A 27,940-nucleotide genomic window follows, 5' to 3' on the forward strand; every position below is an offset into this window, starting at 1 on the left:
ACTTTAGAGAATCATTTTGCATGAAAACTTTGTGTAAATATTCAGTCTAGTAACAAAACAGACTGAAAGCATGTGTCGAAGTGAAAAGTTATATTTAATAAATACTTATAGATTTAAGCAATCATGGCTTTGCGTACTTTTAAAAGCGTACTTATTTTGTTTCAGGTAGAGTTACTTCACGAGAAGCATTTGCATATATATATAATTCAAGTATCGAGAAGTATGAAAATGATTATCTTTATTAACCTCACTTCATCCAGACACGAATGTTTTTGCCACCCCTTCAACAGAAATGGCAGATACTTCTTTGTTAGTAAAAGAAAGTAATATTTAAGTATATATATATACACTCACAATATTTAAAAACTCCATAAAAAAACTCGTCCATATCGTCTATTTACGTGTATGTCTGATGCTAAGTCACCCACTGGCTCTGATTACGATTGTCTTCAAACCCGTCTTCTTTATCCAAAGCCTCTTTGTCCACATAGCCCCTTTGTGCGTTGTTATATTTCTGGCACGTTAAATCCACCGGCCTTAAAGCTGCACTCTCACAGATTTTAATTTTCGAACGTTACGCAAAAAAATGCTTTTCCAAGACAAAACAAAAGTTGTTCAAATGGTTAATCTGTGAGAGTGCAGCTTTAAAACGTTGACGATTGCGCTAAATGTTCGGTTGCCGCTCAGTCATCCATTTGCTCTGATTTGCGTAGCCTTCAAGATCTGGTATGTTACCTCCGCCGGGCGTTAGAGCGTTAATTATTGTGCTAAATGATGGTCTGTCGTCTTCGTTTGTCTCAAAGCACCTTTCCATCACATCCGATCTACAAAAACATACAAGGATTCATTGATGGCTTGATTAGCTCATGAATGTGAATGATCGCTTACTTAAACAATGTATTAAGTGTGTGTTCATTGTTAACAATGGAAACGACGGAGGCAAGCCCAGTAATCTCTTCCTTAAAATTATAAAGAATTGGGCATTAAAATCATGACCAAAGTTTTATACAAATGCTATAAAATATACACAAATACATTCGCATGTGAACATTCAATACATATTAGCTTTAGCAGTTATTGGTGCGTAATTTTATGATTCTACTATAATGACAATCATATTAAGTCCGTTTTTACAAGAATTAAGATACAACAGCACATCGGATTTTAATTCTTCAGAAACATTTGCTACAAAAATGAAAATCGGGTATTCCGGTGGAGACATGAATTAGTAGTTTTGTGATAATTCCTCTTTTACCTGAAATTCTATAAACGAAACAGTGAATATTACGTCCTTTGTTACTAAAGTTACATACATGAAATCCGGGCATTTCGGTGGACGCACGAGTTTTAAGTTGTGATGACACACGCATTCCAATACTTCTGCATTATCTTTTATATCGTAGAAGGGGAGGTAACCACAGTCAGTGAAAATCTCCCACACCAGCACTCCGTATGACCACTTAAATGTATTTATAACAGAGTTCAAGGGTGAAAATCACTTATATGTACAGTGATGTATTGGTGATTTAAAGCTGCACTCTCACATATTTACCATTTTCCCTACTTTTTTATTTTTTGTCTTGGAATTAGAATTTTTAGGTAAATATCTGCTTACCAGTGATGAAAGACTGCTGAAAAAGATTAGATCGCAGATCTTCATATTTTAATTGGCTAACGGTTTAAGAAAAATGCACAAAACATCAATTTTGGGACGGAAATATGTAAAGCTGCGATCTGATCATTTGTCAGCAGTCTTTTATCACTGGTTTGCAGATATTTACGCAAAAATTTGCTCGTTTCAAGCCTTTTGTGACAAAAAAATAAAAAAGTTGCCAAATGTTCAATCTGTGAGAGTGCAGCTTAAAGATAAGTTATTCTCTATATAAATGCGCTTATAGCCTAGTGGAATATAATATTCTCAACCATCAGATGACCACTAAAATGTTTAAAACAGTTCAAGGTGAAAATCTTATATCATGTTCATGTGAATTAATGTACTGGTAATGTAAGAAAGTTGCTCTCAATGTGAAATGCGCTCATAACGAAGTTGAATGTATTATTCTCAATCATCAAATAATGTTTACGCCGTATTCATTGGCTCACAAATCAAAGAACGAGTACGTAATTGCCGTACCACGTCAGTCTGGGAAGAGAAGAATGCCTGTAACAGCGAGTGCGGCGCCATCCATCGAACGGGAATATACGTGTCTCCCTGTGCCATATACTCCTCAGGGAACAAGTCCGCGCTGAAGGAGCTGTCAGCGATCTTGACGACCATGTCACCAGTCACCCTGAGATATATCAGTTTCAAACAGTCCATGCATATATGCATCTAACACAGTAAAATAAATGTTCTCCAGGTTAATGGTTGTGCATTTCCAATCTCTTTCATGTTGTTTTATGTAGAATTATACTTAATCTATTCGAAACATTTGATAACGGGTATTAAACTGAAGTTTTAATACACCTATTTATTACAAATAATGTAAACAGCCAAGAGTGTTGTGAAATAGGGTGTCTGGAAGAAAAAGGAATATGCACAGAGTGTTCTGCAATTTATTGGTTTGGTCAAATGTATCCAAAATGTTTGTTTATAAAACCAGTGCCATTCTTTTATTCCATTTGTAAACTTATGCCATTGATTACACAGTTTGACGTATTTGAGTTTAGTTTACCAGCAATTCCTGCATGCAAGATCCTTGTGTGTCAGGTCTTTCGTACTGAGGAAATTCATTCCTTCGGCGATTTGGACGCAAAAGTTCATCGAAATATCCGCTGGCACATCTCTGTTCTGTGTAAACGGATTTAAATTAAATAAATACTAATTCTAATTCACCATCAGTTGCTTTTTCTTCATGTTCTTCCAATACTTGATTATACATAAATGCTTATAGAATACGTAACAAACAAATCGCACATCTTCATTTAATTAATATTATTTTCGTTAACTTTTTTTGTTAGAATAAGAACATAATTTAATGATTACATGCCTTCTTAAAGGCCTAGTTGAAGCCTTCTATAAGTGACCCCCCCCCCCAAAAAAAAAAAAAAAAAAAAAAAAAAACACAACCTCTGTTAATTGATCTTAATCTTATTGCCTAATTGACTTATCAGATGTCCGATCTGGGTATCCTGCTGTGCAGTTCTCGATGTTTTATTATAAGAATGGACCCTAAATGTCCCTGAGCCAATAAACGAATACACAGGAAGTTGGCCCATACTGTGACACCATTGCAATTATAAGGAGATGCACAGCAGGGGATTATCATGCCAAACATTCCTTAAACTCGGCCTTTAAACTGTTATATTTCATTGTTTAATGGTGGAAAATCATGAGATGTTTGTTGTTGGAAATGGACGAATCCATTTAAAATTGCAACAACAGATTAACATTTTGCGCAAAAAAATATTAAATAACTAAATAGAATTATGCTATTAAATGTATAAACTTGGTATATACAATTAAAAATTTGGTTTACAGTGTAATTACATGTACCGCCAATGATTCTTTGATGTAATACTCTTTCATAGTTCTATTTTCCATCTCATGGTATAGGATGTACACTGACTTGGCATCAACTGCAATGCCAATCATCTTCAGAATATTCTCGTTGATACTGTCTCGGAATCGTATGCATTCCTTCAGTTCTCGTATCAGCCAATCCGGAATATTCTGTCCTTCTGTAAAATAAAAATTTCATCGTTTAGACAACAAATTTGTTTTTTGTCAATTCAAGATTATCATTTAACTTAGGTTTACCAGTGGCAAATATAGTTGCCATTGAAAATTTACACCCTGAATTAAGAATACACGCAGAAAAATTGGTTAAAATACAACTTCCGAATTGGTCGTCAATACTTTGTATGTATGTTTATTCAGTCGAACCCCGTTGGCTCGAACTCCAAGGACCGGCGAAAATACATCGAGCCTCGCAAAATTCCAGCCAAGATGGAATGCTTACGTTTAGCATACTGGAATCTGTCCTTAACATTCACTTCGAGCCATCGAGAAATTCGAGCCAAGCGAGTTCGAGCCAACGGGGTTCGACAAAACTACAATGAGTTTGATTTAATTTCGCAACATTCTCAAAAATGCTACATGTTTTTTTTTATATTCTTTATTCTTATTTTTATTGACATTATCGGCCTTTTAAAGATGTACTCTCACAGATTGGACGTTTTGACAATTTTTTTTTATTTTTTGTCTTCGAACAAGCCAATTTTTGGAAATATCCATGGAAACCAGTTATATAAGACTGCGGACAAAAAATAAGATGGCAGATTTTTATATTTAAGTTCAAAAATTGATGTTTTATGCATTTTTCTTAAACCGGTAGTAACGATTTAAGCCATAACACATTTTCGAACGCAAATATGAAAATCTACGATCTGAATTTTTGTCAGCAATCTTATATCATTGTTTTGCAGATATTTACGCAAAAATTTACTCTTTCCAAGACAAAAAATAGTTGTAAAAATGGTATATAGAGTGCAGCTTTAAAATATCAGATGTACAATTTAGCTTGACAATGCATTGCTTCATGGGTAATAAGGTAGCATATTGATGCATGGTTACCCTATATAATACTGGTATCATTTGAAAGGGAACGGGATAGTGATAGTAGTGATAGCATTATATGTAAGTAAAATAAATGCCCGACAAAATAGCATTAATAAAATTATTGCAGTTTGATTTTTTATTCTTTAGTTCAACTAAAATCGGACGTGAAATTGAATTGAATTGAATTGAATTGAATTGAACATGGTGTGCATTCTCCTAAGGATTTATGGAAAAGATTTGCTTCGATATGATTTTACAAATTCCTTTTCTACTTATAATGCCCTTTCAAATGATAAAAAATAATCTAGGGCGGTATTCATAAAACTTCGTAAGTCATTTCCTAACTGAAGTCAATTTCTTAAATTTTTCATAGTCAATAGAAAAGAAATGTAAGTGTTTAACATTTAAGTATATTTTATTCAATAAGGTCAATAGAAATAATGCATTTGGAAATTTCTTAATTTTTTATTTCGCATGACTAAAGAGATAATAATATTAGGAAAATGATTCAAGTTAGGAAATGACTAAATAAGATTTACCACAATTAATACAATTGTTTTAATATACCAAAAAGGATGGATAAATGTCGAAAACATTGGTTCTTATATTATGAAGAAAACCGTGTTTAATTAAAAAGAAATGTGCATAAGACACGATATACCAACCTTATGAGACGATAGTTGATCACAGTTAATCTTTTAGCACTCACTAATCATTTAATATATTTCCGTTTTCAGATATCAAATACTCGGGTACAATCTTTTTATCGGTAATTAATATTTTCCATAAATGTATTATTTAGTCGGTAGCTAAAGGTTTATCACTTAAAATTTATGTTTGTTATGCATGTGTATGTATTGATTTTGAATAAGAGTGTCACTTCAAAAGAGCATGATGATGATAACCTGGAATTCTGTCTCTCAGCATCTTCATTGTGAGGTTGGACCCGGAGTTGCTTATGGACACTGAAGATGAAAACTGACCAAGGACCACCCGGCAGTACCGTTTACCTGCATGAAATGCGTTGGAAATATCAATAAGCTCGTCATGGTCATTTAAAAGTTTTATAGTATAGTATACGCAAGATAGTTAGACTATTAATGCAATGATTCATGCTTTAAACTTTTAAGTAGAAATCATTAAAAGTTTAAGGAGCCCCTTGTAGGGCTTGAATCTATTTCCACTGTGAAAAGAAGGGGACAATATCGGTTATACAAGTCAGGCAAAAACAGGAAATGATACTGGCGTTTTATATAAGCGTTTTCACTGGAAAATATTTCTTTGCGAATATACGTCATTAAATACTTAGTATACCTTTACGAGTACACGTCTTCCCGATCTCTACGTTTTCGCTAAGGACTAGTGAGGCTTCGATATCCGTTCGATCATCTTCACTCATGCGGCTGAAAAACTCATCACTCGCTGAAACAGTGGTGCTCGGAGAGGATTGTCCAGGCGTAGGATTGGATATCTCTTGCATAGGCAGTTTTTGGCCTGGAGTGTAGATATTTCCACCAAACTGTTCTGCATTGACGTTCACTGGAAAAATTGTACATTGTAATAATAAATAGTAAAAACATAATATTTACTTTTATATTCGAATTTCCTTTGTTAAAACACAAACATGTCTTGAATACACCACATGAAAAAGTATGGCCTTTGGTACACACATGTATGACATAAACTACAGACACAAAACCACAAAATCTACGTACGTCATGCTTTGCTTAACAGTAATGGACAAAAGAAAAATGCGAAAGAATCGAAACGTTTAAACCATAACATATCAACATAGGTTTGGTTTTCAATGGTTTTGAGAAGTTTAACTCACATGATTCTGGAATATAAGCTTGTTTGTTAAAGCCCCGTCGTGGTCCTCGTCGTCGGCAGCAGTAAACTATCACAATAACGATTACAATGATAACAAAAACACCAGCACCCGCAGCAATGCCATAAAATTCAGTGGTTTGCCAGAAGGGTAAGAATTCAAGCCTGCCATAATGGTAGACCTTGTTTCCAATACGCACCTGGAAAACAAAATCAAATACAATATGCATTCAACAATTGGATTCCCTTTGTAGAGTTAAAGTGACAGTCTTATTCAAAATCAATACACCCACTTGTATAACAAACATCAATTTTGACTGTTTAATCTTTAGCTACTTACTAAATAATGCATTTATGGAAAGTTTTAATTACTGATAACAAGATTGTTACCGTGTATCTGATAGCAAAAAGCGCAAAAAATATTAAATGATTAGTGAATGCTAAAAGATTTACTGTGGTCTACTATAGTCTCATAAGGTTGAAATACCGTGTTTTATGCTCATTTCTTTCAAATAAAACTCGGTACCCTCTTTAAGAGTGCATCTTTAAATTCGTCCATGCCACAGTGCAAAAGCGGGTGGTGAAGGCCAACAGTTAAATGCTTCAAAATGTCAATCTTTATATAGATTTGAGGAACACTCAGAAGTTTTATCAACTTTTATCCCAAAAAGCATTTTCATTTTTCAGTAAGTCTGTCGACAATATAAGCATGTTTATAGATCAAATACTCAAGACTTCAAAATCACCAATTCCTTGTTTCTTGGTTATATATATTGTTAAATAGAGGATCTTAAGTGAGTGTTTATTTTGTATCGAATTTATTAAAAGAGTTCATTTTAAAACGATAAAAAACGAGGCTCTTCTTATTTACGGTCGAAATCTAGGTCAAAGTTTATTTAATGCACTTCTCTTGTCATAGTGCGAAGAATTGCATTGTGTGTTATTAGGATGCTTCATCCGCAGGAAAGAAAATAGCCCGACATAAAAACATTTTATTAACAATAAACAACACAAATCATGTCTCAATTATGAACCGATTTTCAAAGGTTTCACTTAAAAACAACAAAAATACATATTTCAATCCATTTAAATCAAGCAAATCAATAATAAGAGCAATGTCAAAACTGGGTGACGTCAATAGTAATCACGCGAGTGTATATATGTTTAAAAAGATCATAGCTCAGCGTCACAGTTGCTTTCAATAGTGCGGATTCGCTTTGTAGCTGGTCGATTACAGCATGGAGTTTTGTCATTTTGATGGATGAACCGTGAATGGAAGCACCATAAATTTTGTAAAATCCACCAGAAAAAGTGGGACTTGATGTGGAATCAGCGACTGTGACAGTGTGTGAACTTAAGCATTGCTGGCGAACTGCAAGGAAGTAGACGGGGTATTTTCACTGGATTACAGGATGCTGGACATTTCCTTGTGTTGATTTGGATTTATGTGGCTATAGTTGTTTATAGATGCAATATTCTTGTGTACGGATGTTTGCATAATCTGGTTCGCAGTAATGTAATAACACACGGCAATGTTTAAAGATGAGTTGTAAATCTTATTTTCTTTATACAACTAAATACAGACAATGATATATAAGTTTGGTTTAATTGAAAGTGTTCATTAACAAACACCAATGAAAAGTTTTATATTTTCCACTACGGCTAGCACGAGATTATAAAAAAGTATAGCGTGGACAAAATACACGTCAAAACTCCCTTACCGTTACATTGACTTCTCTATAAATCCAATGGAACATCTCCAAACTACAAGCTAGGTAGTTATCCGTCCGTTCCACTAACGTGCAAGATTTATTTCCAAGTAACACCTCGACGTCACCCTCATCACGACAAGCAGTATTCAGATTGGAGCCCTAGTGTAACCAAAATATATAATATATGGACAAATGAAATCGCCAGTCAAACCATTTGAATCCTTCAAGGCATTCGGAACTCCTCGGCCATTTTTATCGAAAACAACCGCGGATATATGCCGGTACATCAGTTGAAGTAGTTCCGTCAATTTTTGAATTATATCATTAATTAAGTGTAGTGTTTTAGAGTTGTATTTATTGATCTAAGTTTTAATTGATTGCCAGTAAAGTGTATTATTGCAAACATAATTAAGATTCCCAAGAGTTTAGTCATAAAGTTTAACTGCTACATAAAATTACTACGCGATCTACTTGCAACGGACTATAACGTACCACTTTTTGAGTATGTAAACCGTCCAAATACATCCGAGGTTGTTTTCGATAAAAATGGCCGAGGAGCTCCGAATGTCCTTCAACGATAAAATCATTGTAGGGTGAAGATATTTCGGAAGCAAAAAATACCTCCAAAGTATCACAAATTCATAGTTTTGGTATACAAAAGTATTGGGTTGACTGGGACTGTTTATGTGCAACAATACCATCGTCCCCTAGTCCCGGCTTAAGCGATGTATATAAGACATATGCAAACACAAGAAAGATTTAAAGTATACACTTTTAAGGGTTATTTTTTATTTTAAATTATTCATCAAAGATTTATGGGGTTTTCTCGTTTAGTTATATATGCTTTGGTTTAAAGTAATATTAAAAGGTTGTTATCAAATGTTATATACGATTCGCTGTTAAAGAACCACAAGACGTCGCGAACAACTTTAGATATCTTTATTGGGATTATCCGATTCTTTTCAATAAATTATTACTCCAAAAAAAGCGGTGACTTCAATACAGTACCTGGAATATATACAAGTTGTACTTACAACAATTTTGTATTTGCCGCCACTAAACACACTTTTGTAAATGTCCTTTTCGCTTAAAATATGAAGGGACGGATCATCTACGACCTTCAAATCGGCAACAAAACCCTGTGGAACATCCATTGCAACGCCATATTCTAGAAATACGCCCTCACTTTTCTCTTTTGCTGTCAAATAGGCGTTCAAATCGGGGGTCTTGCAGCTCAAACTATCAGCCGAACAATCGGTAAGCATTGCATCCGAGCAACATTTCTAAACAGAAAATAATCTTGTATTTTATTGTATTATAAAACATATCTGCAACGAACGCTAGAATGTTGAAAGTTCGTTATGTTATTGCATTTACAAAAACATGTGATTAATAACGAATGTCTCCAATTAAAAGTTTCTGATCATTGATAATTGCATATTTTTTTATCTATAAGCCTTTAACATAAATGCAAATATTTCAAGGAGAACGAGCATTTTGCTTGCTACATATACGTACCCCTTCAGTGGTCTCCCCAGATGCAGTCTTCACGAAAAAACGTGGATGGGCGACACTGTCTATATTTGTACCAGGTATACGTAACTTACAGCCACCACTTTAATGTTCGATATAAGATAATGATCAGTATATATATATATTGAAAAGGAAATTGTTTGTTTTATCGTCATTACAGTATAGAAGTAACAATAAACATCAATGAGCTATTGTGACTATACTAGCGTAAATATGACGTAGTAATATATATTACTTATGAGCTGGGGCCGTGATTACGAACAGTCTCAAATCTGAATTCAGAATCAAAAGAAAAAACTTTATATCACTCTTTCTAGTTTAATTTTGATGAAGACATTTGCTGAATTTTATTAAAGGTGCACTCTTACTCCCAAATAAGATTTACCACAATTAATACAATTGTTTTAATATACCAAAAAGTTCGAATAAATGTCGGAAACAATGGTTCTTATGGAGGGTACCGAGTTTAATTTGAAAGAAATGTGCATAAACACACGGTAATTTTACCTTATGAGACGATAGTAAATCACAGTGACTCTTAGCTGTGTGAAGTTAGATAAACATACGACATTGGACATTGGACATTCAAAATCGAATGTTGTGCTGGCACGACATTGGACATTGCACATTCAAAAGTGAAAGTCGTGCTAGCACGACATTGGACATTGGACATTCAAAATCGAATGTTGTGCTGGCACGACATTGGACATTGGACATTCAAAATCGAATGTTGTGCTGGCACGACATTGGACATTGGACATTCAAAAGTGAAAGTCGTGCTAGCACGACATTGGACATTGGACATTCAAAATCGAATGTTGTGCTGGCACGACATTGGACATTCAAAAGTGAAAGTCGTGCTAGCACGACATTGGACATTGGACATTCAAAATCGAATGTTGTGCTGGCACGACATTGGACATTGGACATTCAAAAGTGAAAGTCGTGCTAGCACGACATTGGACATTGGACATTCAAAATCGATGTTGTGCTGGCACGACATTGGACATTGGACATTCAAAAGTGAAAGTCGTGCTAGCACGACATTGGACATTCAAAATCGAATGTTGTGCTGGCACGACATTGGACATTGGACATTCAAAAGTGAAAGTCGTGCTAGCACGACATTGGACATTGGACATTCAAAATCGATGTTGTGCTGGCACGACATTGGACATTGGACATTCAAAAACGATTGTCGTGCCGGCACGACATTGGACATTGGACATTCATAACCGAATGTTGTGCTAGCACGACATTGGACATTCAAAATCGAATGTTGTGCTGGCACGACATTGGACATTGGACATTCATAATCGAATGTTGTGCTGGCACGACATTGGACATTGGACATTCAAAAGTGAAAGTCGTGCTAGCACGACATTGGACATTCAAAATCGAATGCTGTGCTGGCACGACATTGGACATTCAAAAGTGAAAGTTGTGCTAGCACGACATTGGACATTGGACATTCAAAATCGAATGTTGTGCTGGCACGACATTGGACATTGGACATTCAAAAGTGAAAGTCGTGCTAGCACGACATTGGACATTGGACATTCAAAATCGAATGTTGTGCTGGCACGACATTGGACATTGGACATTCAAAAGTGAAAGTCGTGCTAGCACGACATTGGACATTCAAAATCGAATGTTGTGCTGGCACGACATTGGACATTGGACATTCAAAAGTGAAAGTCGTGCTAGCACGACATTGGAAATTGGACAGTCAAAATCGAATGTTGTGCTGGCACGACATTAGACATTGGACATTCAAAAGTGAATGTTGTGCTGGCACGACATTGGACATTGGACATTCAAAAGTGAAAGTCGTGCTAGCACGACATTGGACATTGGACATTCAAAATCGAATGTTGTGCTGGCACGACATTGGACATTGGACATTCAAAAGTGAAAGTCGTGCTAGCACGACATTGGACATTGGACATTCAAAATCGGATGTTGTGCTGGCACGACATTGGACATTGGACATTCAAAAGTGAAAGTCGTGCTAGCACGACATTGGACATTCAAAATCGAATGATGTGCTGGCACGACATTGGACATTGGACATTCAAAAGTGAAAGTCTTTCTAGCACGACATTGGACATTGGACATTCAAAAGCGAATGTTGTGCTGGCACGACATTGGACATTGTACATTAAAAAACGATTGTCGTGCCGGCACGACATTGGACATTGGACATTCAAAAGTGAAAGTCGTGCTAGCACGACATTGGACATTGGACATTCAAAAACGATTGTCGTGCCGGCACGACATTGGACATTGGACATTCATAATCGAATGTTGTGCTGGCACGACATTGGACATTGGACATTCAAAAGTGAATGTTGTGCCAGCACGACATTGGACATTGGACATTCAAAAGTGAATGTTGTGCCAGCACGACATTGGACATTGGACATTCAAAATCGAATGTTGTGCCAGCACGACATTGGTAATTGGACATTCAAAAGTGAAAGTCGTGCTAGCAGTTAGCACATTCAAATCAATGTATGACATGTTTTATGAATGAATGTTGTTGTTTTTTTACCGACTTTAAATTACTTTTGATGGCATGCAATATTCGGAATTTTTGTTTGTTTGAGATATTGTCTTGAAATTATTTGAAAAGGGTCAGAAATCACAAAGCAATGAACCATTATAAAATTTATTAACACCAAGAGAGCATTGTCATGACGATTCCATCGCAATATTTGAAACTTAAGCATGATTCAGATATATATGATGTCACATATGCAGAGAAAGATTCAAATGAATATACTTATGAATGGTCGTGGATTATATGTAGACAAACAGTGATAATGCTTTCAAAATGGCATATTTTTAATAAGCTTAATTGTTTACACACCACTGCTACACATCTAGTACCATTTATAAAGGAAGTGAAGATAATTATATCCACAGTATATAATGACATATGGAAAATATAGACATGCATTGATGATTTCTAAAGTATAAATGTAATCGTCCGTACATCTTTTTTATCTGGTTTTACGTAAACACAAAAAATATTGTCAATGAGTCGATAAAGTAACCTATTCCTGCCTGTCGACTTGTTTTTGTATCGACTCGGTTAGTCGAACATGCTACGTCGTCTTCATTTGGTAAAGTTTATATGAAATAATTGTGTTCGATAAAGCTTTTTGATATTTATAAGTCGACAGAATTACACAAAGCGTTTTATAATCAATCGCATCGACATTAAAGAATTCAAAATGACGTCTTCATCACATACGACATAAGTTCTTATAGGTTTTACAGAATATACAATTTACACATGTAAAATGTGACACCAGAGCCATTGGAAATGGCATCTTGGGCAGAACTGACAATGGTTGAAAGGGTTGAAAGGAAACAAAGCGCAAATAATTATATAAACCCAACAAATGTGCACTTCAGTATGTGTTTATCTACAGAGCTTTAGAATAATTATATTACATTAATGAATGTGTCTGCATTTACATTGGAATATGTATGTATATCAATCGAAAGGATTGTTTTAATACAACTCTCAATAACAATGTTGCGGACTTTCAAATACAAGTTTCTTTGTTAAATAGAAAATAGAATGTCCAATGTCGTGCTAGCACGACTTTCACTTTTGAATGTCCAATGTCGAATGTCGTGCCAGCACAACATTCGATTTTGAATGTCCAATGTCCAATGTCGTGCTAGCACGACTTTCACTTTTGAATGTCCAATGTCCAATGTCGTGCCAGCACAACATTCGATTTTGAATGTCCAATGTCCAATGTCGTGCTAGCACGACTTTCACTTTTGAATGTCCAATGTCCAATGTCGTGCCAGCACAACATTCGATTTTGAATGTCCAATGTCGTGCTAGCACGACTTTCACTTTTGAATGTCCAATGTCCAATGTCGTGCCAGCACAACATTCGGTTATGAATGTCCAATGTCCAATGTCGTGCCGGCACGACAATCGTTTTTGAATGTCCAATGTCCAATGTCGTGCCAGCACAACATTCGATTTTGAATGTCCAATGTCCAATGTCGTGCTAGAACGACTTTCACTTTTGAATGTCCAATGTCCAATGTCGTGCCAGCACAACATTCGATTTTGAATGTCCAATGTCGTGCTAGCACGACTTTCACTTTTGAATGTCCAATGTCCAATGTCGTGCCAGCACAACATTCGATTTTGAATGTCCAATGTCCAATGTCGTGCTAGCACGACTTTCACTTTTGAATGTCCAATGTCCAATGTCGTGCCAGCACCACATTCGATTTTGAATGTCCAATGTCCAATGTCGTGCTAGCACGACTTTCACTTTTGAATGTCCAATGTCCAATGTCGTGCCAGCACAACATTCGATTTTGAATGTCCAATGTCCAATGTCGTGCTAGCACGACTTTCACTTTTGAATGTCCAATGTCCAATGTCGTGCCAGCACAGCATTCGATTTTGAATGTCCAATGTCGTGCTAGCACGACTTTCACTTTTGAATGTCCAATGTCCAATGTCGTGCCAGCACAACATTCGATTTTGAATGTCCAATGTCGTGCTAGCACGACTTTCACTTTTGAATGTCCAATGTCCAATGTCGTGCCAGCACAACATTCGATTTTGAATGTCCAATGTCGTGCTAGCACGACTTTCACTTTTGAATGTCCTATGTCCAATGTCGTGCCAGCACAACATTCGATTTTGAATGTCCAATGTCCAATGTCGTGCTAGCACGACTTTCACTTTTGAATGTCCAATGTCCAATGTCGTGCCAGCACAACATTCGATTTTGAATGTCCAATGTTCAATATCGTGCTAGCACGACTTTCACTTTTGAATGTCCAATGTCGTGCCAGCACAACATTCGATTTTGAATGTCCAATGTCCAATGTCGTGCTAACACGACTTTCACTTTTGAATGTCCAATGTCCAATGTCGTGCCAGCACAACATTCGATTTTGAATGTCCAATGTCCAATGTCGTATGTTTAGCTAACTTCACACAGCTGTGACACTTTAGCATTCACCAATCATTTAATATTTTTGTGTTTTCAGCTATTAAATACACGGTTACAATCTTGTTATAGGTAATTAATATTTTCCATGAATGCATTATTTTGTAATAAGTAAAATATATGTTTGTTATACATGTGTATGCATTGATTTTGAATAAGAGTGCCACTTTAATATTCAAAATTGTATCATAATACACATTTAACTTTGTAAAACGAATGTTATTTTAATTGTGACTTTTTATTCAATAAAAGTGCTTTTCTGAGTTTAAGTGAAAACTTTCACCGAGGTTATAATGTTCATACTAAAAAAAAAAAAAAAACATCAAAGAAAATGGTTTATTAAAGAAAAAACAACTTCAAACAAATTGGTTTATTAAAAAAAAAACATCGAAGAAATTACAACATCAAAGAAATTGGTTCATTAAAGAAAAAACAACATCAAAGAAATTGGTATATTAAAGAACTTACAACATCAAAGAAATTGGTTTACCTTGCATAAGTAAAAGACTTTGTTGCGTTTAAGATAGGATTTGCCTTGAATTCAAACTTCAATGCGATTTTACAATGACCAGTCTTAGAATCGTCACTTAACGTCCAGATCACTAACATGTTCTCGGGTTTAGCCTTTATAATGCTCGGAATCGTTCGGAATATCAGCGTGCTCACATTACTGTAATAATACAAATGTGTATGCGTATTGACAATGCTACAGTCTACAGAATACTGATCGTTATGCACTAGTCAATTGTAACCACGGCCCCCAGGTCCGGGGAATAGCGGGGATTTTGACTTTCGGTCCAGCCAACCCCCGGTAAAATCCCCGCCATGCGGAGACAAGCTGCTGGTAAAATCCCCGCCATGCGGAGACAAGCTGCTGGTAAAATCCCCGCCATGCTGAGACAAGCTGCTGGTAAAATCCCTGCCATGCGGAGACAAGCTGCTGGTGAAATCCCCGCCATGCGGAGACAAGCTCCTGGTAAAATCCCCGCCATGCGCAGACAAGCTGCTGGTAAAATCCCCGCCATGCGGAGACAAGCTGCTGGTAAAATCCCCGCCATGCGGAGACAAGCTGCTGGTAAAATCCCTGACAAAAGCCCCCACACCCCAGTTAGGCCTATTCCCCGCTATTTTCGGCGTGATAATAAAACCACCGCAGTCACTCGGCACTGCGGGGCCTCCTGGAATATAAAAACACGGCCCATTTCCCCCGCTATCCCCGGTATACCCTCGAACCGGGGGGCCGTAGTTACAACTGAATGGTGCATTATGTTAAGTAATCTGTAATATATGACGACCTGAAAGTGACTACGAATATTCATAATTAAGAATACAAATAATAAGTACATTGTTCTATGATGTGGTCGAAATGCTGAATACAATCGAATATTTTAAGGGCGGCATAATGACATCTCAAAAGCCTTTGCAGTTTTTTGTTAAAAACATATAACTTAATTCGATACAGTGCTACGAGGGTACCCGTGCTTTTAAAAATGAGAGAGAGGGTACCTGTGATATAAAAAATCAATAGCAAAGAGGTATCCCGTGCCGCTGCAAAACCGAAAGTAGAGTGTTTTTATGAATTTAACACACATTTTAGACTATTCATTGCCATTTGTATGAATATGATATATAAATGAATACATGTAATATGTATGGGGTGTACATAATCAAACCAGTGGTTCATTTAAGCCCGCAGAACATGCAGAGGCGGTGGGCGAGGCAAGACATATCGCTATTGTGTAGCTTATTGTGGAGTTGCAGTAATTGAAAAATGGGCACATTACAAAAAAAGACATAGCTATAACATTCAGTGTTCCGTAGTATACTTCTTTTGCACATGACATACCTCCTTTCATCAGTTGAATGAACATTTACTGGTTGTTGTCCATCGCCGATTTGTTTTCAGCAGAGAATGACCGGCGCATGTGCAAAGAGGGTACCATTTCAGTAGATTTCGCAAAGAGGGTACCGATATGGATATGCACCGTGTAATTGTCGTGCATGGAGCGTCAGCTTATATAGTGTACGCATACAAGCTGATTTTACATAAACCTAGTAGTTAAAGCTGCACTCTCACAGATTGAATGTTTTTACAACTGTTTTTACTTTTTTTCTTCCCAAGACAAAAATTTTAAAAAAAATGTTGTAAAAACGGTAAATCTGTGAGAGTGCAGCTTTAAACTTCGTCCAAATAACGCATTATACCTCGACACCAACGTCTGTACCACCGACCCTATCTCGACTCTCGTCTTTACATGTTCTGCAGTCAATAGTTCTCCACGCACCGTCACAAGGGTACCTCCAGCCTCTGGTCCATACATTGGTTCCGCGCTTGTCACCTGGGGCTCCTGTAAAGCGTTGTTTGAAATCAGTGTAGTTTCACAATATAATATAAGGGCTCCTTCTTCTTTACATGTTCGAATGCTATTTCATTGACATGTGATATCGGTACTAAAACTCGAATCGAAATGGTAAGTTAATTTAAAACGAGTCATAAAAATAGCTCGCTGCAGCAATTTGTATAAAACCGGTTATATTTTTGGTTTGGTCAAAGTTAACCGAAATGTTTATTAATTGTTCAATATTTATTCAATAATGAATGTTGACCAATCATTTTTTTTGAGGAGAAACTAAGCAAAATATGACATGTGGACAAATTGTCCAGTTGTATACAATTAGCGTCAAGTCACTTCACTTTTAGTTAATAACACAGAAGAGAACAAAACAGAACATAATTTTATTCGACGTATACCAACAAGGTACATAGTCATAGAATATAAATACATTTATATACAGTGAAACTGCGTTCCCTCGAACAAGCGGTCGCTCGAGGTCGGAGCTTGGTCCCGAACTTTTTTCCTTCTATTTTCATATAAAATATACCCACGGTGCCTCGAAACCTAATTATGTCGAGCAGTCGAGCAATATCCTCGGTCCCAAGTACACAAATCGTGCACAAAACCTTATGGCTCCCTCGAGGTCATAATTTCACACTTTTTCCCGAACGCGTGTTCCAATATAAACAAACAATTGCCAGGTGTTAAAATTTTCGCAAGTTGTAAAAATTGCAATGACAGTTAAAAGGCAATTTGAAAAGGTGTGAAAAACCGTTTATCACTGTTAACGCATGACCGATATTAGTTGATATGGGCATTTGAGATGATAATTATGACAAGTTAATGACGAGAAGTTAATTGTTAATCGTTTATATACAAATGTATTTGGATAATTTAAATACAGTATTTTTGTTGTCTGACTTAAGCAGTTCTATAAACTTGTACATGCTTGGTCCGACATAAAATATTTTTTAATGTATTTCCTTTTGATGTCATTATAACAAGGACATATTAATATAAAATGAAATTCATCATCTAGATCATTAGAATTACAAAAAGTACATGTGTTATTACTTCACTTGCACAGACTTTGGTTAAGCTTAAGGTGTTTAAATGCCGATGATTAAAAATAATTAAATCTTACGCATTTTCTGTTTCCACTTTTATATTTCCCAGCATACGGGCATTGACCGGAAGTCATTTCACACACTTTACTTTTATTTGCGGATCCAAATGGATCACAATTACAACTGATTTCACAACCAGATGTGAGATTATAAAATGTGTCCTTGCATTCACCGCAGTGTCGACCTGAAAAAAGTTTGTAACTGCTAAGTCAAAAAATAGTTAATCCTTATTTCACTATTTACTTAAGTAAGTACAGATTTGTTTACATTTACAGAAAATTAGATAATTAAAAACAATTAACATATCATCAATAAAAATAATAAATTATTGATGCAGGAAGTGTCATATCGGTGAAGACGAAATATAACGAAATGGTTCAGAGCATGCAAATATAATGAAATCCAATGCATATGCAGTCATACCAAGAACGTATGTGATAGAAATATAATGCATTACCAGACATCTAACTTGTACGTTATTTTAACAGTTACACTGCACAGTTGTAAAGTCGCAAGAAATATTTCTGGTAAAGATGCACTCTTACTCCCAAAAAAGATTTACCAAAATTAATACAATTGTTTTAATATATCAAAAAAGGATGAATCAAAATCGAAAACAATAATTCTTGTGAAGGATACGGAGTATAATTTGAAAGAAAGGTGCAGAAAACACGGTATTTCTACCTTACGAAACGAAAGTAGATCACAGTAAATCTTTTAGCACAATAATATGTTTGCGTTTTCAACTATTAAAACACGGTTACAATGTTTTATCAGTAATTAACATCTTCCATAAATGCATTATTTAGTAAGTAGTTAAAGGGTTATCACTCAAAATGTATGTTTATTATACATTTGTATGCATTGATTTTGAATAAGAGTGTCACTTCAACAACTCCTTCAGTTCAATTCCCACCGGATTACATGGACAGCTGGTCATACGGATGTGGCATAACAACGTACCCTGCCCCTGTGATGAAGATAAAATATAACAACGAAACAGTCCAGAACATGCAATGATAAAACTCAAGAATGTGTGTAGTAGAAGTAGAATACATTATGAGACATTCACCTTGCACAAAAGATTTGCATTTGCACTGCCCAGTTGTAAAGTCGCAAGAAATATCTCTATTATCAACTCCGTCGATGTTACATGCACATGCCACACAACAGGTTGCATTGGTTATGTTGTAGAAAGTGTCTATGCAGTGTGAGCAATTCATACCCTGAACGTTCTGCTTGCATTGACAGGAGAAGTCTAGTTCAGCAATGCGGAAAACGACGGGACTATCTACGCTCAAAGTTATCACTAGTTTATCTGCACGCAAATTCTCGTTCTTTGTCCGGGTTATACCTGCAGCATCATCTTCTAATTTGAACGATAACCCATACGAGCTGAAAACATAAAAGGGCGTTAAGATTTCAACATCTCACTGTGTATTATAATACCAAGTTAACATTAAAATGTGCTCTATTAAATTGTTTGCTATCTTTAAAGAATAACTCATTGTGAAAAAATAAATATTAAACATCATTAAATTGTTTTCATTTGAAAAGGAATCATAAACAACATCCACTTGAATTCAAATGATATGACATTAAACGCAAATAAAACAAAACAATGCTGATTCAGTGCCATATATATGACTAGTGGAAATGATATTTGAAAAAGTTTGTGCATAAAGTTGTTCTTTATTATTCAAAGGGTAAACATAACTTAAGTACGACTTATGTTGTACATAGAAAAACATAGCATATACGACAGCTTATATATATATATAACACCGCACCTACCCCTCATAACTGCAGTTTGAACTCATTTCTGGTGAGCAAGACTTGCTAAACCGTTTTGAACCTTCTCGGTAGAGATCCACCTGAATTGTCTTTATATTTTGTGTCATTCCAAGGAAAGTAACATTTTCGATCTACAAAAGAAAAAATCACAATCAAAATGATTTACTTTCGTCTACAGTAATAACATTCAAACATATATTCCATAAAGCGTTAGCAATATTCAAAAAGGAATGCACCCTTGTGAGTTTGTATGCCATCAAACACAGAAAATCCCAAGGACAATATGGTGAGCATTATTTAGAAATAGTAGTGATCCTCAAAGATTTATTATGTCATGTTCCAAGGGCTGTTTGCATAAAGCATCGTAGTGAACTCAGTGAAAAATTCCTAGTTTTTGAAATCGACTCTACTCTCAACTCTACTTTCCACTACTCACTTAATACGATTTCAAGCTTATTTTAATATTTTTGGTGTACAAACATTGTTAGTTTTCTTTCAAATCAACTTAAAATTTCCTTCAATAGGAAGATGATTGTTTTTGTACTAAGTTGGTTTTTGAATACGTTCCCAGAAGTAAAGTCTAATATACCTGATACGTATACAGTGTCTTCAGCTCTAGCTTTAACATGGCCTTTGTCACATTCCCCGATACCCAGCTAGTATCCATGTCACCATCAACCAGGAAAACAGCGTAACCACCGTTCTTGTTCAGCCTTGACAGTGAGGCGCTTCCATTGTTGCTTAGACATTTCAGGCCTTTATATGGCTTTGTAGAGGAATCAAGAACTGGGAAATCTCCAGGGCATCTGTTTCAAAATGTTTAAGAGTCTTTTATTTGATTGAATGTGGATAGTGTTTTGATATAGGTTTACCGTCATCGTTTTTTTTTCAATTACTATTGAATGTTTATGTCGTGATTTGAATATCAGACTGCTCAAGGGTCACTTAAAAATGGAACAGAAAACCAAACAAGTCGATAAAGCAAGTAATTCGAGTAATCGCAAGACAGTTTACCTGCAGTTTGATTCGAACTCCAAAACTTCCAGAGTTGAGGCGCCGCTGCTCAATTGCTGAAGTTCTCTGAATACATATATAAAAAAAGTATCTTTAAAATGATAATCTGCCGTAGTGAACCAACGGGATGACTAGTATCCGAATGGTTCAAATGTTTGACATGTGATATAGATTGTTTTTGTTTAATTATTGTTGGGTAATTCCTGGATCAGTGCAGCTTTTTAGAAAGGATAAGCACAGTGTTACAGAGTAATGCAATTAGCGCCAGGAATCGGCCCATATAATGAGAGCTTCGAATTTTGTAACCCTTCTCACGTAATAGTTACATGGGTTAAAGGCAAATTAACAGAGCATATTATATACAATGAAAAAAAAATTCAACCCCAAAAATCGAAAAGTTTCAAAAAGTGTTATTATCTATTTCAAATATCGGGTTACGCGGTTGCCTTGGTTACAACTGGTTACATCGGTTACATCTAACATTTCCTAAGTTCCACGTCATAAATCCAGTTTAAAGGTCGACATCTGCCTATCTCGAGTAATGCAATGTTTTACTTAACATATGTTATTTTTCAATACAAAATGTGTTTATCCCTAAAAAGGTAACATAACGCCGTGTACTTTATTATTTCATTTATTGTAGGTCGTCGCCATATAAGACCATCATGAACTAAGTTCTTGAGAACATTTGTTTAGACTATTATGATCGGCCTTGGAGGTTACAGAGTATGCCAGTTTGCTTGTGGATTGCGACTGAACGCTCTTATTAAATATAAAAAATATCAACTTTAATTAAATATCATTTTGAAATGAATATCTAACAAACTAATAGTACGCGATGAAACATAAATAACTGATCATACTACTTGTATTTCACTAGTAAATATTTCCTTATTAACTTATATGATCAGCAAATGGTCAGCGGTATCCCTCTATTTCTATATCGTCAGCTAATTGGTCAGCATTACAGCAAGACCCGAAATGATTTTTTGTTTAGTAATTCTCAACAAGAGGCAGGCAAACAAAGCACAACCGTATTACACCAAAACAATCAAGTCCGAATACAATGTGTATAGTTTTTTTACTATTTTTAGCATTATACTCGATGTGTTTACCCAAAAATGATCTGTCTTAATTTTTCGGTTGTGGGGAAATAAAATCTTCAACTTTTAAACTGCGGGGAAATAAAATCTTCAACTTCAAATCAGAGATGTAAAAACCTCGTTTCCGATCCTCCTTTATTTTAATTGATTAATTTTACAATGAACAATCGGATTTCTAGTTTAAGTTTATATTGATCAATGATAATCGTAATTTTATTCTGTTCATTTCTTTGAATTTCACAAGTGTATTTTATTTCACTTGCGTTTAAAACGGCACTGATTTAAGTACAGTCGAACCTCGTTGGAACCCCGTTGGCTCGAACTCTGAGGGACCGGCGAATATACCTTGAGCCTCGGAAAATTCGAGCCAAGCGGTAATGCTTTCCTTCAGTATAATGAAATTGGTCCTTTACATCAGTTCGAGCCAACAAGGAATTCGAGCAAAGAGAGTTCGAACCAACGGGGTTCGATTGTATAGGTAATTCTAATATCAAGATTACTCCATAAAAATGATATCATTTGAAGTCGCGGGTAGAGATACCATAATAAATAAAACGATCATTGACATGTGTGACTTAAATGATGCCCAAAATTACTTTGCGTTTTTACATAATCGTATTTTACCTGTTTGTTAGGGAATCAGCAAACCATTGGGCGTCTGCCACCTCCATTGTATCGTCCGATAGATCTATAAAATAGGGTTGTTTTGTTTTGATTATGTAATGAAATATGATGTAAAGTTGCACGCTCACAGATTGAACGTTTTGACAATTTTTTTTTTATCTTTTGTCTTGGAACGAGCCAATTTATTCGAAAATGTATGGAAACCAGTGATATAAGACTGCTGACAAAATTCAGATCGCAGATTTTCATATTTAAGTTCAAAAATTGATGTTTTATGCGTTTTTCTATAACCGTTAATAACGGTTTAAAAAATAAAACATCTGCGATTTCATCTTTTGTCAGTAGTCATATACCACTAGTTTGTTGATATTTATATAATTGGCTCATTCCAAGACAAAAAATAAAAGTTGTCAAAACGGTAAATCTGTGAGCGTGCAGCTTTAATAAACAAAATCCAGTTCGCAATTCTTTGAAATTAACTTAAAACACTTGGACACAAACAGTATTCGTTTAGAAACGTCCATCCAATATAAATACTATAATGGAAACTACAGCGAAACGCCCAGTAGCCAACACATTAATGAAGACCATGTTTAACCCACTGCTACGGTCTTACGTACACAAAACGAGAGATACACAGACAGGCCACAGACCAGACACGCTTGATAATTTATGTATTTACCATCTAAGTATTAATATGAACGATTAAAGCTGCACTCTCACAGATTGAACGTTTTGACAACTTTTTTTTTATTTTTTGTCTTGGAACGAGCCAATTTTTGCGGAAATCCATGGAAACCAACAAAAAGTTAAATCGCAGATATTTATATTTAAGTTCAAGAATTGATGTTTGATGCATTTTTCTTTAACCGTTTGTAACGGTTTAAGCCATAAAACATCAATTTTCGAACGGAAATATGAAAATTTAGGATCTGATTTTTTGTCAGCAATTTTATATTATTGGGTTGCAGATATTTACGCAAAAATTTGCTCTTTCCAAGACAAAAAATAAAACAGTTGTAAAAATCTGTAAGAGTGAAGCTTTAAGCGGCCAGAAATAAAGACACCACGAACACGTATGTTAGACAAAGGGAAACAGTCAATATTAAACTAACAAGCTGTTTACTTTAACTTGCCCAAACGTTTATCAATGAATGCACATTTAAAGGGGCTGTCTCACGTATGTTAAAATAGCGGAAAAAAGAAAGAAAATTGTCGAAAACTGACATAAACATGGCATCGATGTGTACAATGCATTGAAACTTACTAACTGAAGTAGCACATAGTTTATAATTTATTTAAGTTTAGCAGTTATTTCGTTTTTTTTCCATTAAAAAAGATTACTGGGTATGTCTACCAGGTAGAATTCATTCCTTATGCGTGATTGGCTAGTCGGTGTTATCACGTGATATTACTGAGGTAGGTGTATAGCTTAATTATGTCACCCGATTGGAATAAGCCTTAGTAGCTCAGTGAGTAAGACGCTGGACAGAAATTTTGGCGACGCGGGTTCGAACCCGGTCTCCGACACATTTTTTTTTTACATTTTGGTACCTTTTTTTACAATTATGATATCAAAGCGTAACACATTCTATTAGATAATTGTCCTGAGATTCGTTACAGAAAAAACTTTTTTTGGTGCCAATCTGTGACAAAGTCCCTTTATGACTACAAGCATTATAGAAGCCAGCATCAACTTTGGGACGACGACTCCTTACATACCGCACGTGTGTTTCCGGTCATGTGACCAGTGCTTGAAAACCCGTCTTACACCCCCATGTAAGATAAGTCACGCACAACAACGCGCCACTTCTTATTTCTTTTATTTAATGAGTTATGAAAAGCATAATATGACATTTCATTTAAGCGCAATCAAATATATAAGTATTCAAGACTTTTTATAAAAATGAAAATAAATAATCGCAAAAACACGATTTTTAGAGGAACTTTTTGACGTCAGTAGTGATTTCGAATTACTGCGTTTTATGACGTCAGTAAACACCTTCGCACGCGCTTTTTGATAAAATGTATAAAAATGCGTTTTCCACGTCAAGTTTTCCACAAATTGATAATTTTAGATAAGCAAGAAAGAATTTCAATTATGTTCTTTTTCCGGTCCGGATCGAAAAATCCGACCTTTGGGCACGCTGCGTGTAAAAAGAGTAAAAAGGAGGCACTTATCCGACAAAGCTTGCGCAAATCAATTCGAATTTTAAATTTTTGTGTTTATACAGACAAAATGCTTTAGATGTATAATCATACAAACCAGGTTAAGAGAATTAAACCAACGCACACACAGGTAAATAGATACGCTGTCGATTATTTGTTTAGCTCAAAATGCTGAAACGAAAATCTAGCAAACAATCCATTATATAAGTACATGATTGTTGCACTGAATAAACTATTTAAAGATAATAATGATTTAAAAAGAACACTTCGTGGACGCATACGCTCAATACGGTCGAAAGAAGTCGGAACATATTTGAAAAAAGCGTTGAAGATGTGTAATGGTTTTCGCCACACATTAGTGCATTACTTCTGACAACGTATGCGCTAAGTTGTATTTGATATGCACATTAGCTGACGTTGGTTGCTTTAACAAATTGTGGATGTGATATAATGATACAAGCAACTTACTTCTCATTGGACCAATTCTTAGGTTAACTGATTCGGCTGTAGAGAATTTCCCGCTGACGCGTGATCCAGAACGTATGTTTGAAACAAATATATTTATCTCGCCATTGAACTGGAATTAATAGATACTGCATTTTTATTCATATTTTCATCTGTTTTATCGATTAATATTTACACCTCAACTTCAATTCCTTAAATGAACTGCCTTTCGGCAAGTGCGGTTATCATCCGATGAACACAACATCTTCCAATATGTTCGGATCGTAATTCATCGCATAACAATATACATGGAAATTGTTGATCTTGTTATTGTTTGTATTGTGTCAGTAAATCCCGTAAAATATAAATCAAGATTTTAGAAAGTGTTAATTTATGATATGTAAAATGTATTTTTGCCATTAAAGTGTTTCAATTTTACGTTTAAAAGTGATTTCACGTGGTTGATCCTTTCCAGCGTTATTGTGACGTCATTTGATAAATGTTTCCGGTTACAGTCGGGTCGATCTATTTAGAGAATGGTCAAGATAGGATTACTAAAAGGTTTTCTTAAATGAAATAAAGTATTTTTTTAACAATTCTTGAATGAAATAATGAACTATTGGTGTAAATATAAGTAATGGATTGCGGTATTGATGTCATTATCGGGGATATGAACGAATTGGGCTTGCCAAAGTACGCGTGAAGTCTTTCGGACAAACTTTTACCAGTCCAATCGCGTTGAATCCCAGATAATGACATCAAGCCTGCATTCCTTAAATAACATTGAATTCCGTCCATTATTTTAAAATGTCAACCCTAGAAATAAAATAGTATGTATACCCTTATAGAAATCCACTTCCATGTGGTTAGATTTGCAGTAATGGAGGTGCCGGATAAAGTCAAAGAGGTGCCGTTGTAACTCAATAGAGTACTGTTTCCGAACGACAAAATTTGGCTGAAATATAAATGAACAAATCGATGAAAAGAAATGATGTTCGTAACATCAATGTGTCTAGACCTAGCCTTATAACCATTTATAGACCAAAAATATCATACCGATTGAATTTTGAATTTAAGTACACTTCATTTCATGGACTAAAATAAGGAGTTTATGCCCCAATTTATCGACACTTCTTAAGCTTAACAGGTTTAATAGATGATTTCAATTAGCCGAATTATACATATTTAAACTTGATTTTGATAAATGAAATATTATAGAAAAACAAAAATTTTAGAAAAACAAAAATAGTGATATTAGCTTAATCCTGTTGTAAGGGACTTAAACAATTTCGAGAAATTTGAGCCAGACCGTTGTTTTAATGTAAACTGTGCGTTCTTACCATGGCTCGGAACAACTAGCTTTAACCCAAAGAGAGACGGTAAAATATCCTTGATTCCATGTGACATGAGGCGTATCAACATAAGTACAATCTCCTTCAACAAATTTCACTGCTTTATTTCCACCATTAGCAAGAGCTGGCAAGTTTTCTGGATCAGACGAGCAATTACTTTCATCGAGCAGATCGGTGACTGAAGGAAGTGCAGTCCTTCCGGGACATGTCCTGTTGCAAACGCCGCTGCACTCACTTGAGGCTAACACTTTGTGTGAGTCTCGCGCAACATCTCTAACTGCACTTGACTCGAGCCCAGACCAAAACACTAGTGCTATCAGGACCACGTAGAGAACTTGTATCGTGTACACAAACTCCATGTTTGATAGTTGTTACACGTTCATTCCTCTTGATATGGTTTCATTCGTAGTTTGTGTGTCTATATATATGGAGAAGGAAAATTATTTCGAGAGGTTTTAAAAATCGCGTGAATACTTCAGTTCCCTTTAAAATGTACATTGTATAATTTCATAAAAAAATATAAAAGGGCATAGATTGTCATTGAAAGAAGTCATGTCTGTTTTCATGCCCTCAGAAAAAAGATTTGCCCTTGTCCATCCGTGCGTCCGTGATTCCGTTCGTTAGTTTTATGCGAACTTGTGTAGCTCAAAAATTATTTAGAGTCAAGAAATCTTGGTGAAATGTTATTTAGGTGATGAAGTTTTGTACCTGGGGTTATGTTTCCCGCTAGTTAAACCAGGGTTGTTGTCCTTGAATAAACACAAAATGGCATTTCTGGACGTGTGTCTCTCAAAACTCCAAATCTATATTACCAAGGGTGATGAAGCCTATGTTGTTAAGGTGATAAAGGTATGTACCTGGGGTTTTGTTTGTCGCTTCCGCATGGTATATACAGAGCGAAGGCCCTTGAATAAGGCCAAAAAAAAATGTTTGTTTAGGGTAACCTTCCCAAAATTTCTAGTAGGGTAGGTAGTGATTTTTTTTTTCAAAATCTGTCGTAAGTTCAGAGTGTTTTCTATCACATGGCAGTCTTTCCTACATTACTGTCATTGCCTGACTTTGTTTTATCATATAAACAATAATTCTGATTAAAATCTGCATTTATCCGCCCTTCGTAACTCTCTTTTCGCAAACGAATATTATTTTTGCTCAGAAACGGAAAACAAATAGTTAGGGTCGGCGCATTTTTATAGGTAGGGTCGGGTTACCCGAAACGGACATATATTTTTTAGACAAAATGGCATTTCTGGACTGGTTGAACTTGTGTCGCGCGTGAGGTCAAAATTATTAGTCATACACTCATGAGATCTTTCAGGAAGGTATTTGATATTATGAAGTTGG

General features: G+C 35.5%; 1 protein-coding gene across 1 annotated transcript; it reads right to left on the reverse strand.

Annotated features, from left to right (window-relative positions):
* On the reverse strand, positions 1 to 26,958 carry LOC128210575 (hepatocyte growth factor receptor-like). The gene is made up of 22 exons (XM_052914927.1): positions 26,588 to 26,958; positions 26,088 to 26,202; positions 25,272 to 25,380; positions 22,635 to 22,698; positions 20,908 to 20,973; positions 20,483 to 20,699; positions 19,894 to 20,024; positions 19,325 to 19,494; positions 18,117 to 18,283; positions 16,842 to 16,984; positions 15,127 to 15,306; positions 9,619 to 9,715; positions 9,135 to 9,383; positions 8,110 to 8,259; positions 6,393 to 6,588; positions 5,876 to 6,100; positions 5,467 to 5,571; positions 3,497 to 3,681; positions 2,676 to 2,791; positions 2,135 to 2,291; positions 1,314 to 1,459; positions 1 to 824 (listed from the first exon to the last, which is right to left on the reverse strand). Exons 1-22 carry the CDS (start codon positions 26,956 to 26,958, stop codon positions 665 to 667), a joined length of 3,519 nt encoding a protein of 1,172 aa, XP_052770887.1. The 3' UTR covers positions 1 to 664.
* Positions 26,959 to 27,940: the final 982 nt, after the last annotated feature.

The sequence above is a fragment of the Mya arenaria genome, chromosome 12 (assembly GCF_026914265.1).
Source record: "Mya arenaria isolate MELC-2E11 chromosome 12, ASM2691426v1".
Taxonomy (NCBI): domain Eukaryota; kingdom Metazoa; phylum Mollusca; class Bivalvia; order Myida; family Myidae; genus Mya; species Mya arenaria.

Excerpts from the sequence above, each read along its gene's own strand:
- LOC128210575 (XM_052914927.1), bottom strand. The coding sequence starts at position 26,958 with ATGGAGTTTGTGTACACGATACAAGTTCTCTACGTGGTCCTGATAGCA. Across the intron at positions 22,699-25,271 it reads AAGAATTGGTCCAATGAGAA|ATCTATCGGACGATACAATG; the intron begins GTAAGTTGCTTG and ends CCTATTTTATAG. Across the intron at positions 3,682-5,466 it reads GCTGAGAGACAGAATTCCAG|AAGGACAGAATATTCCGGAT; the intron begins GTTATCATCATC and ends TTTATTTTACAG.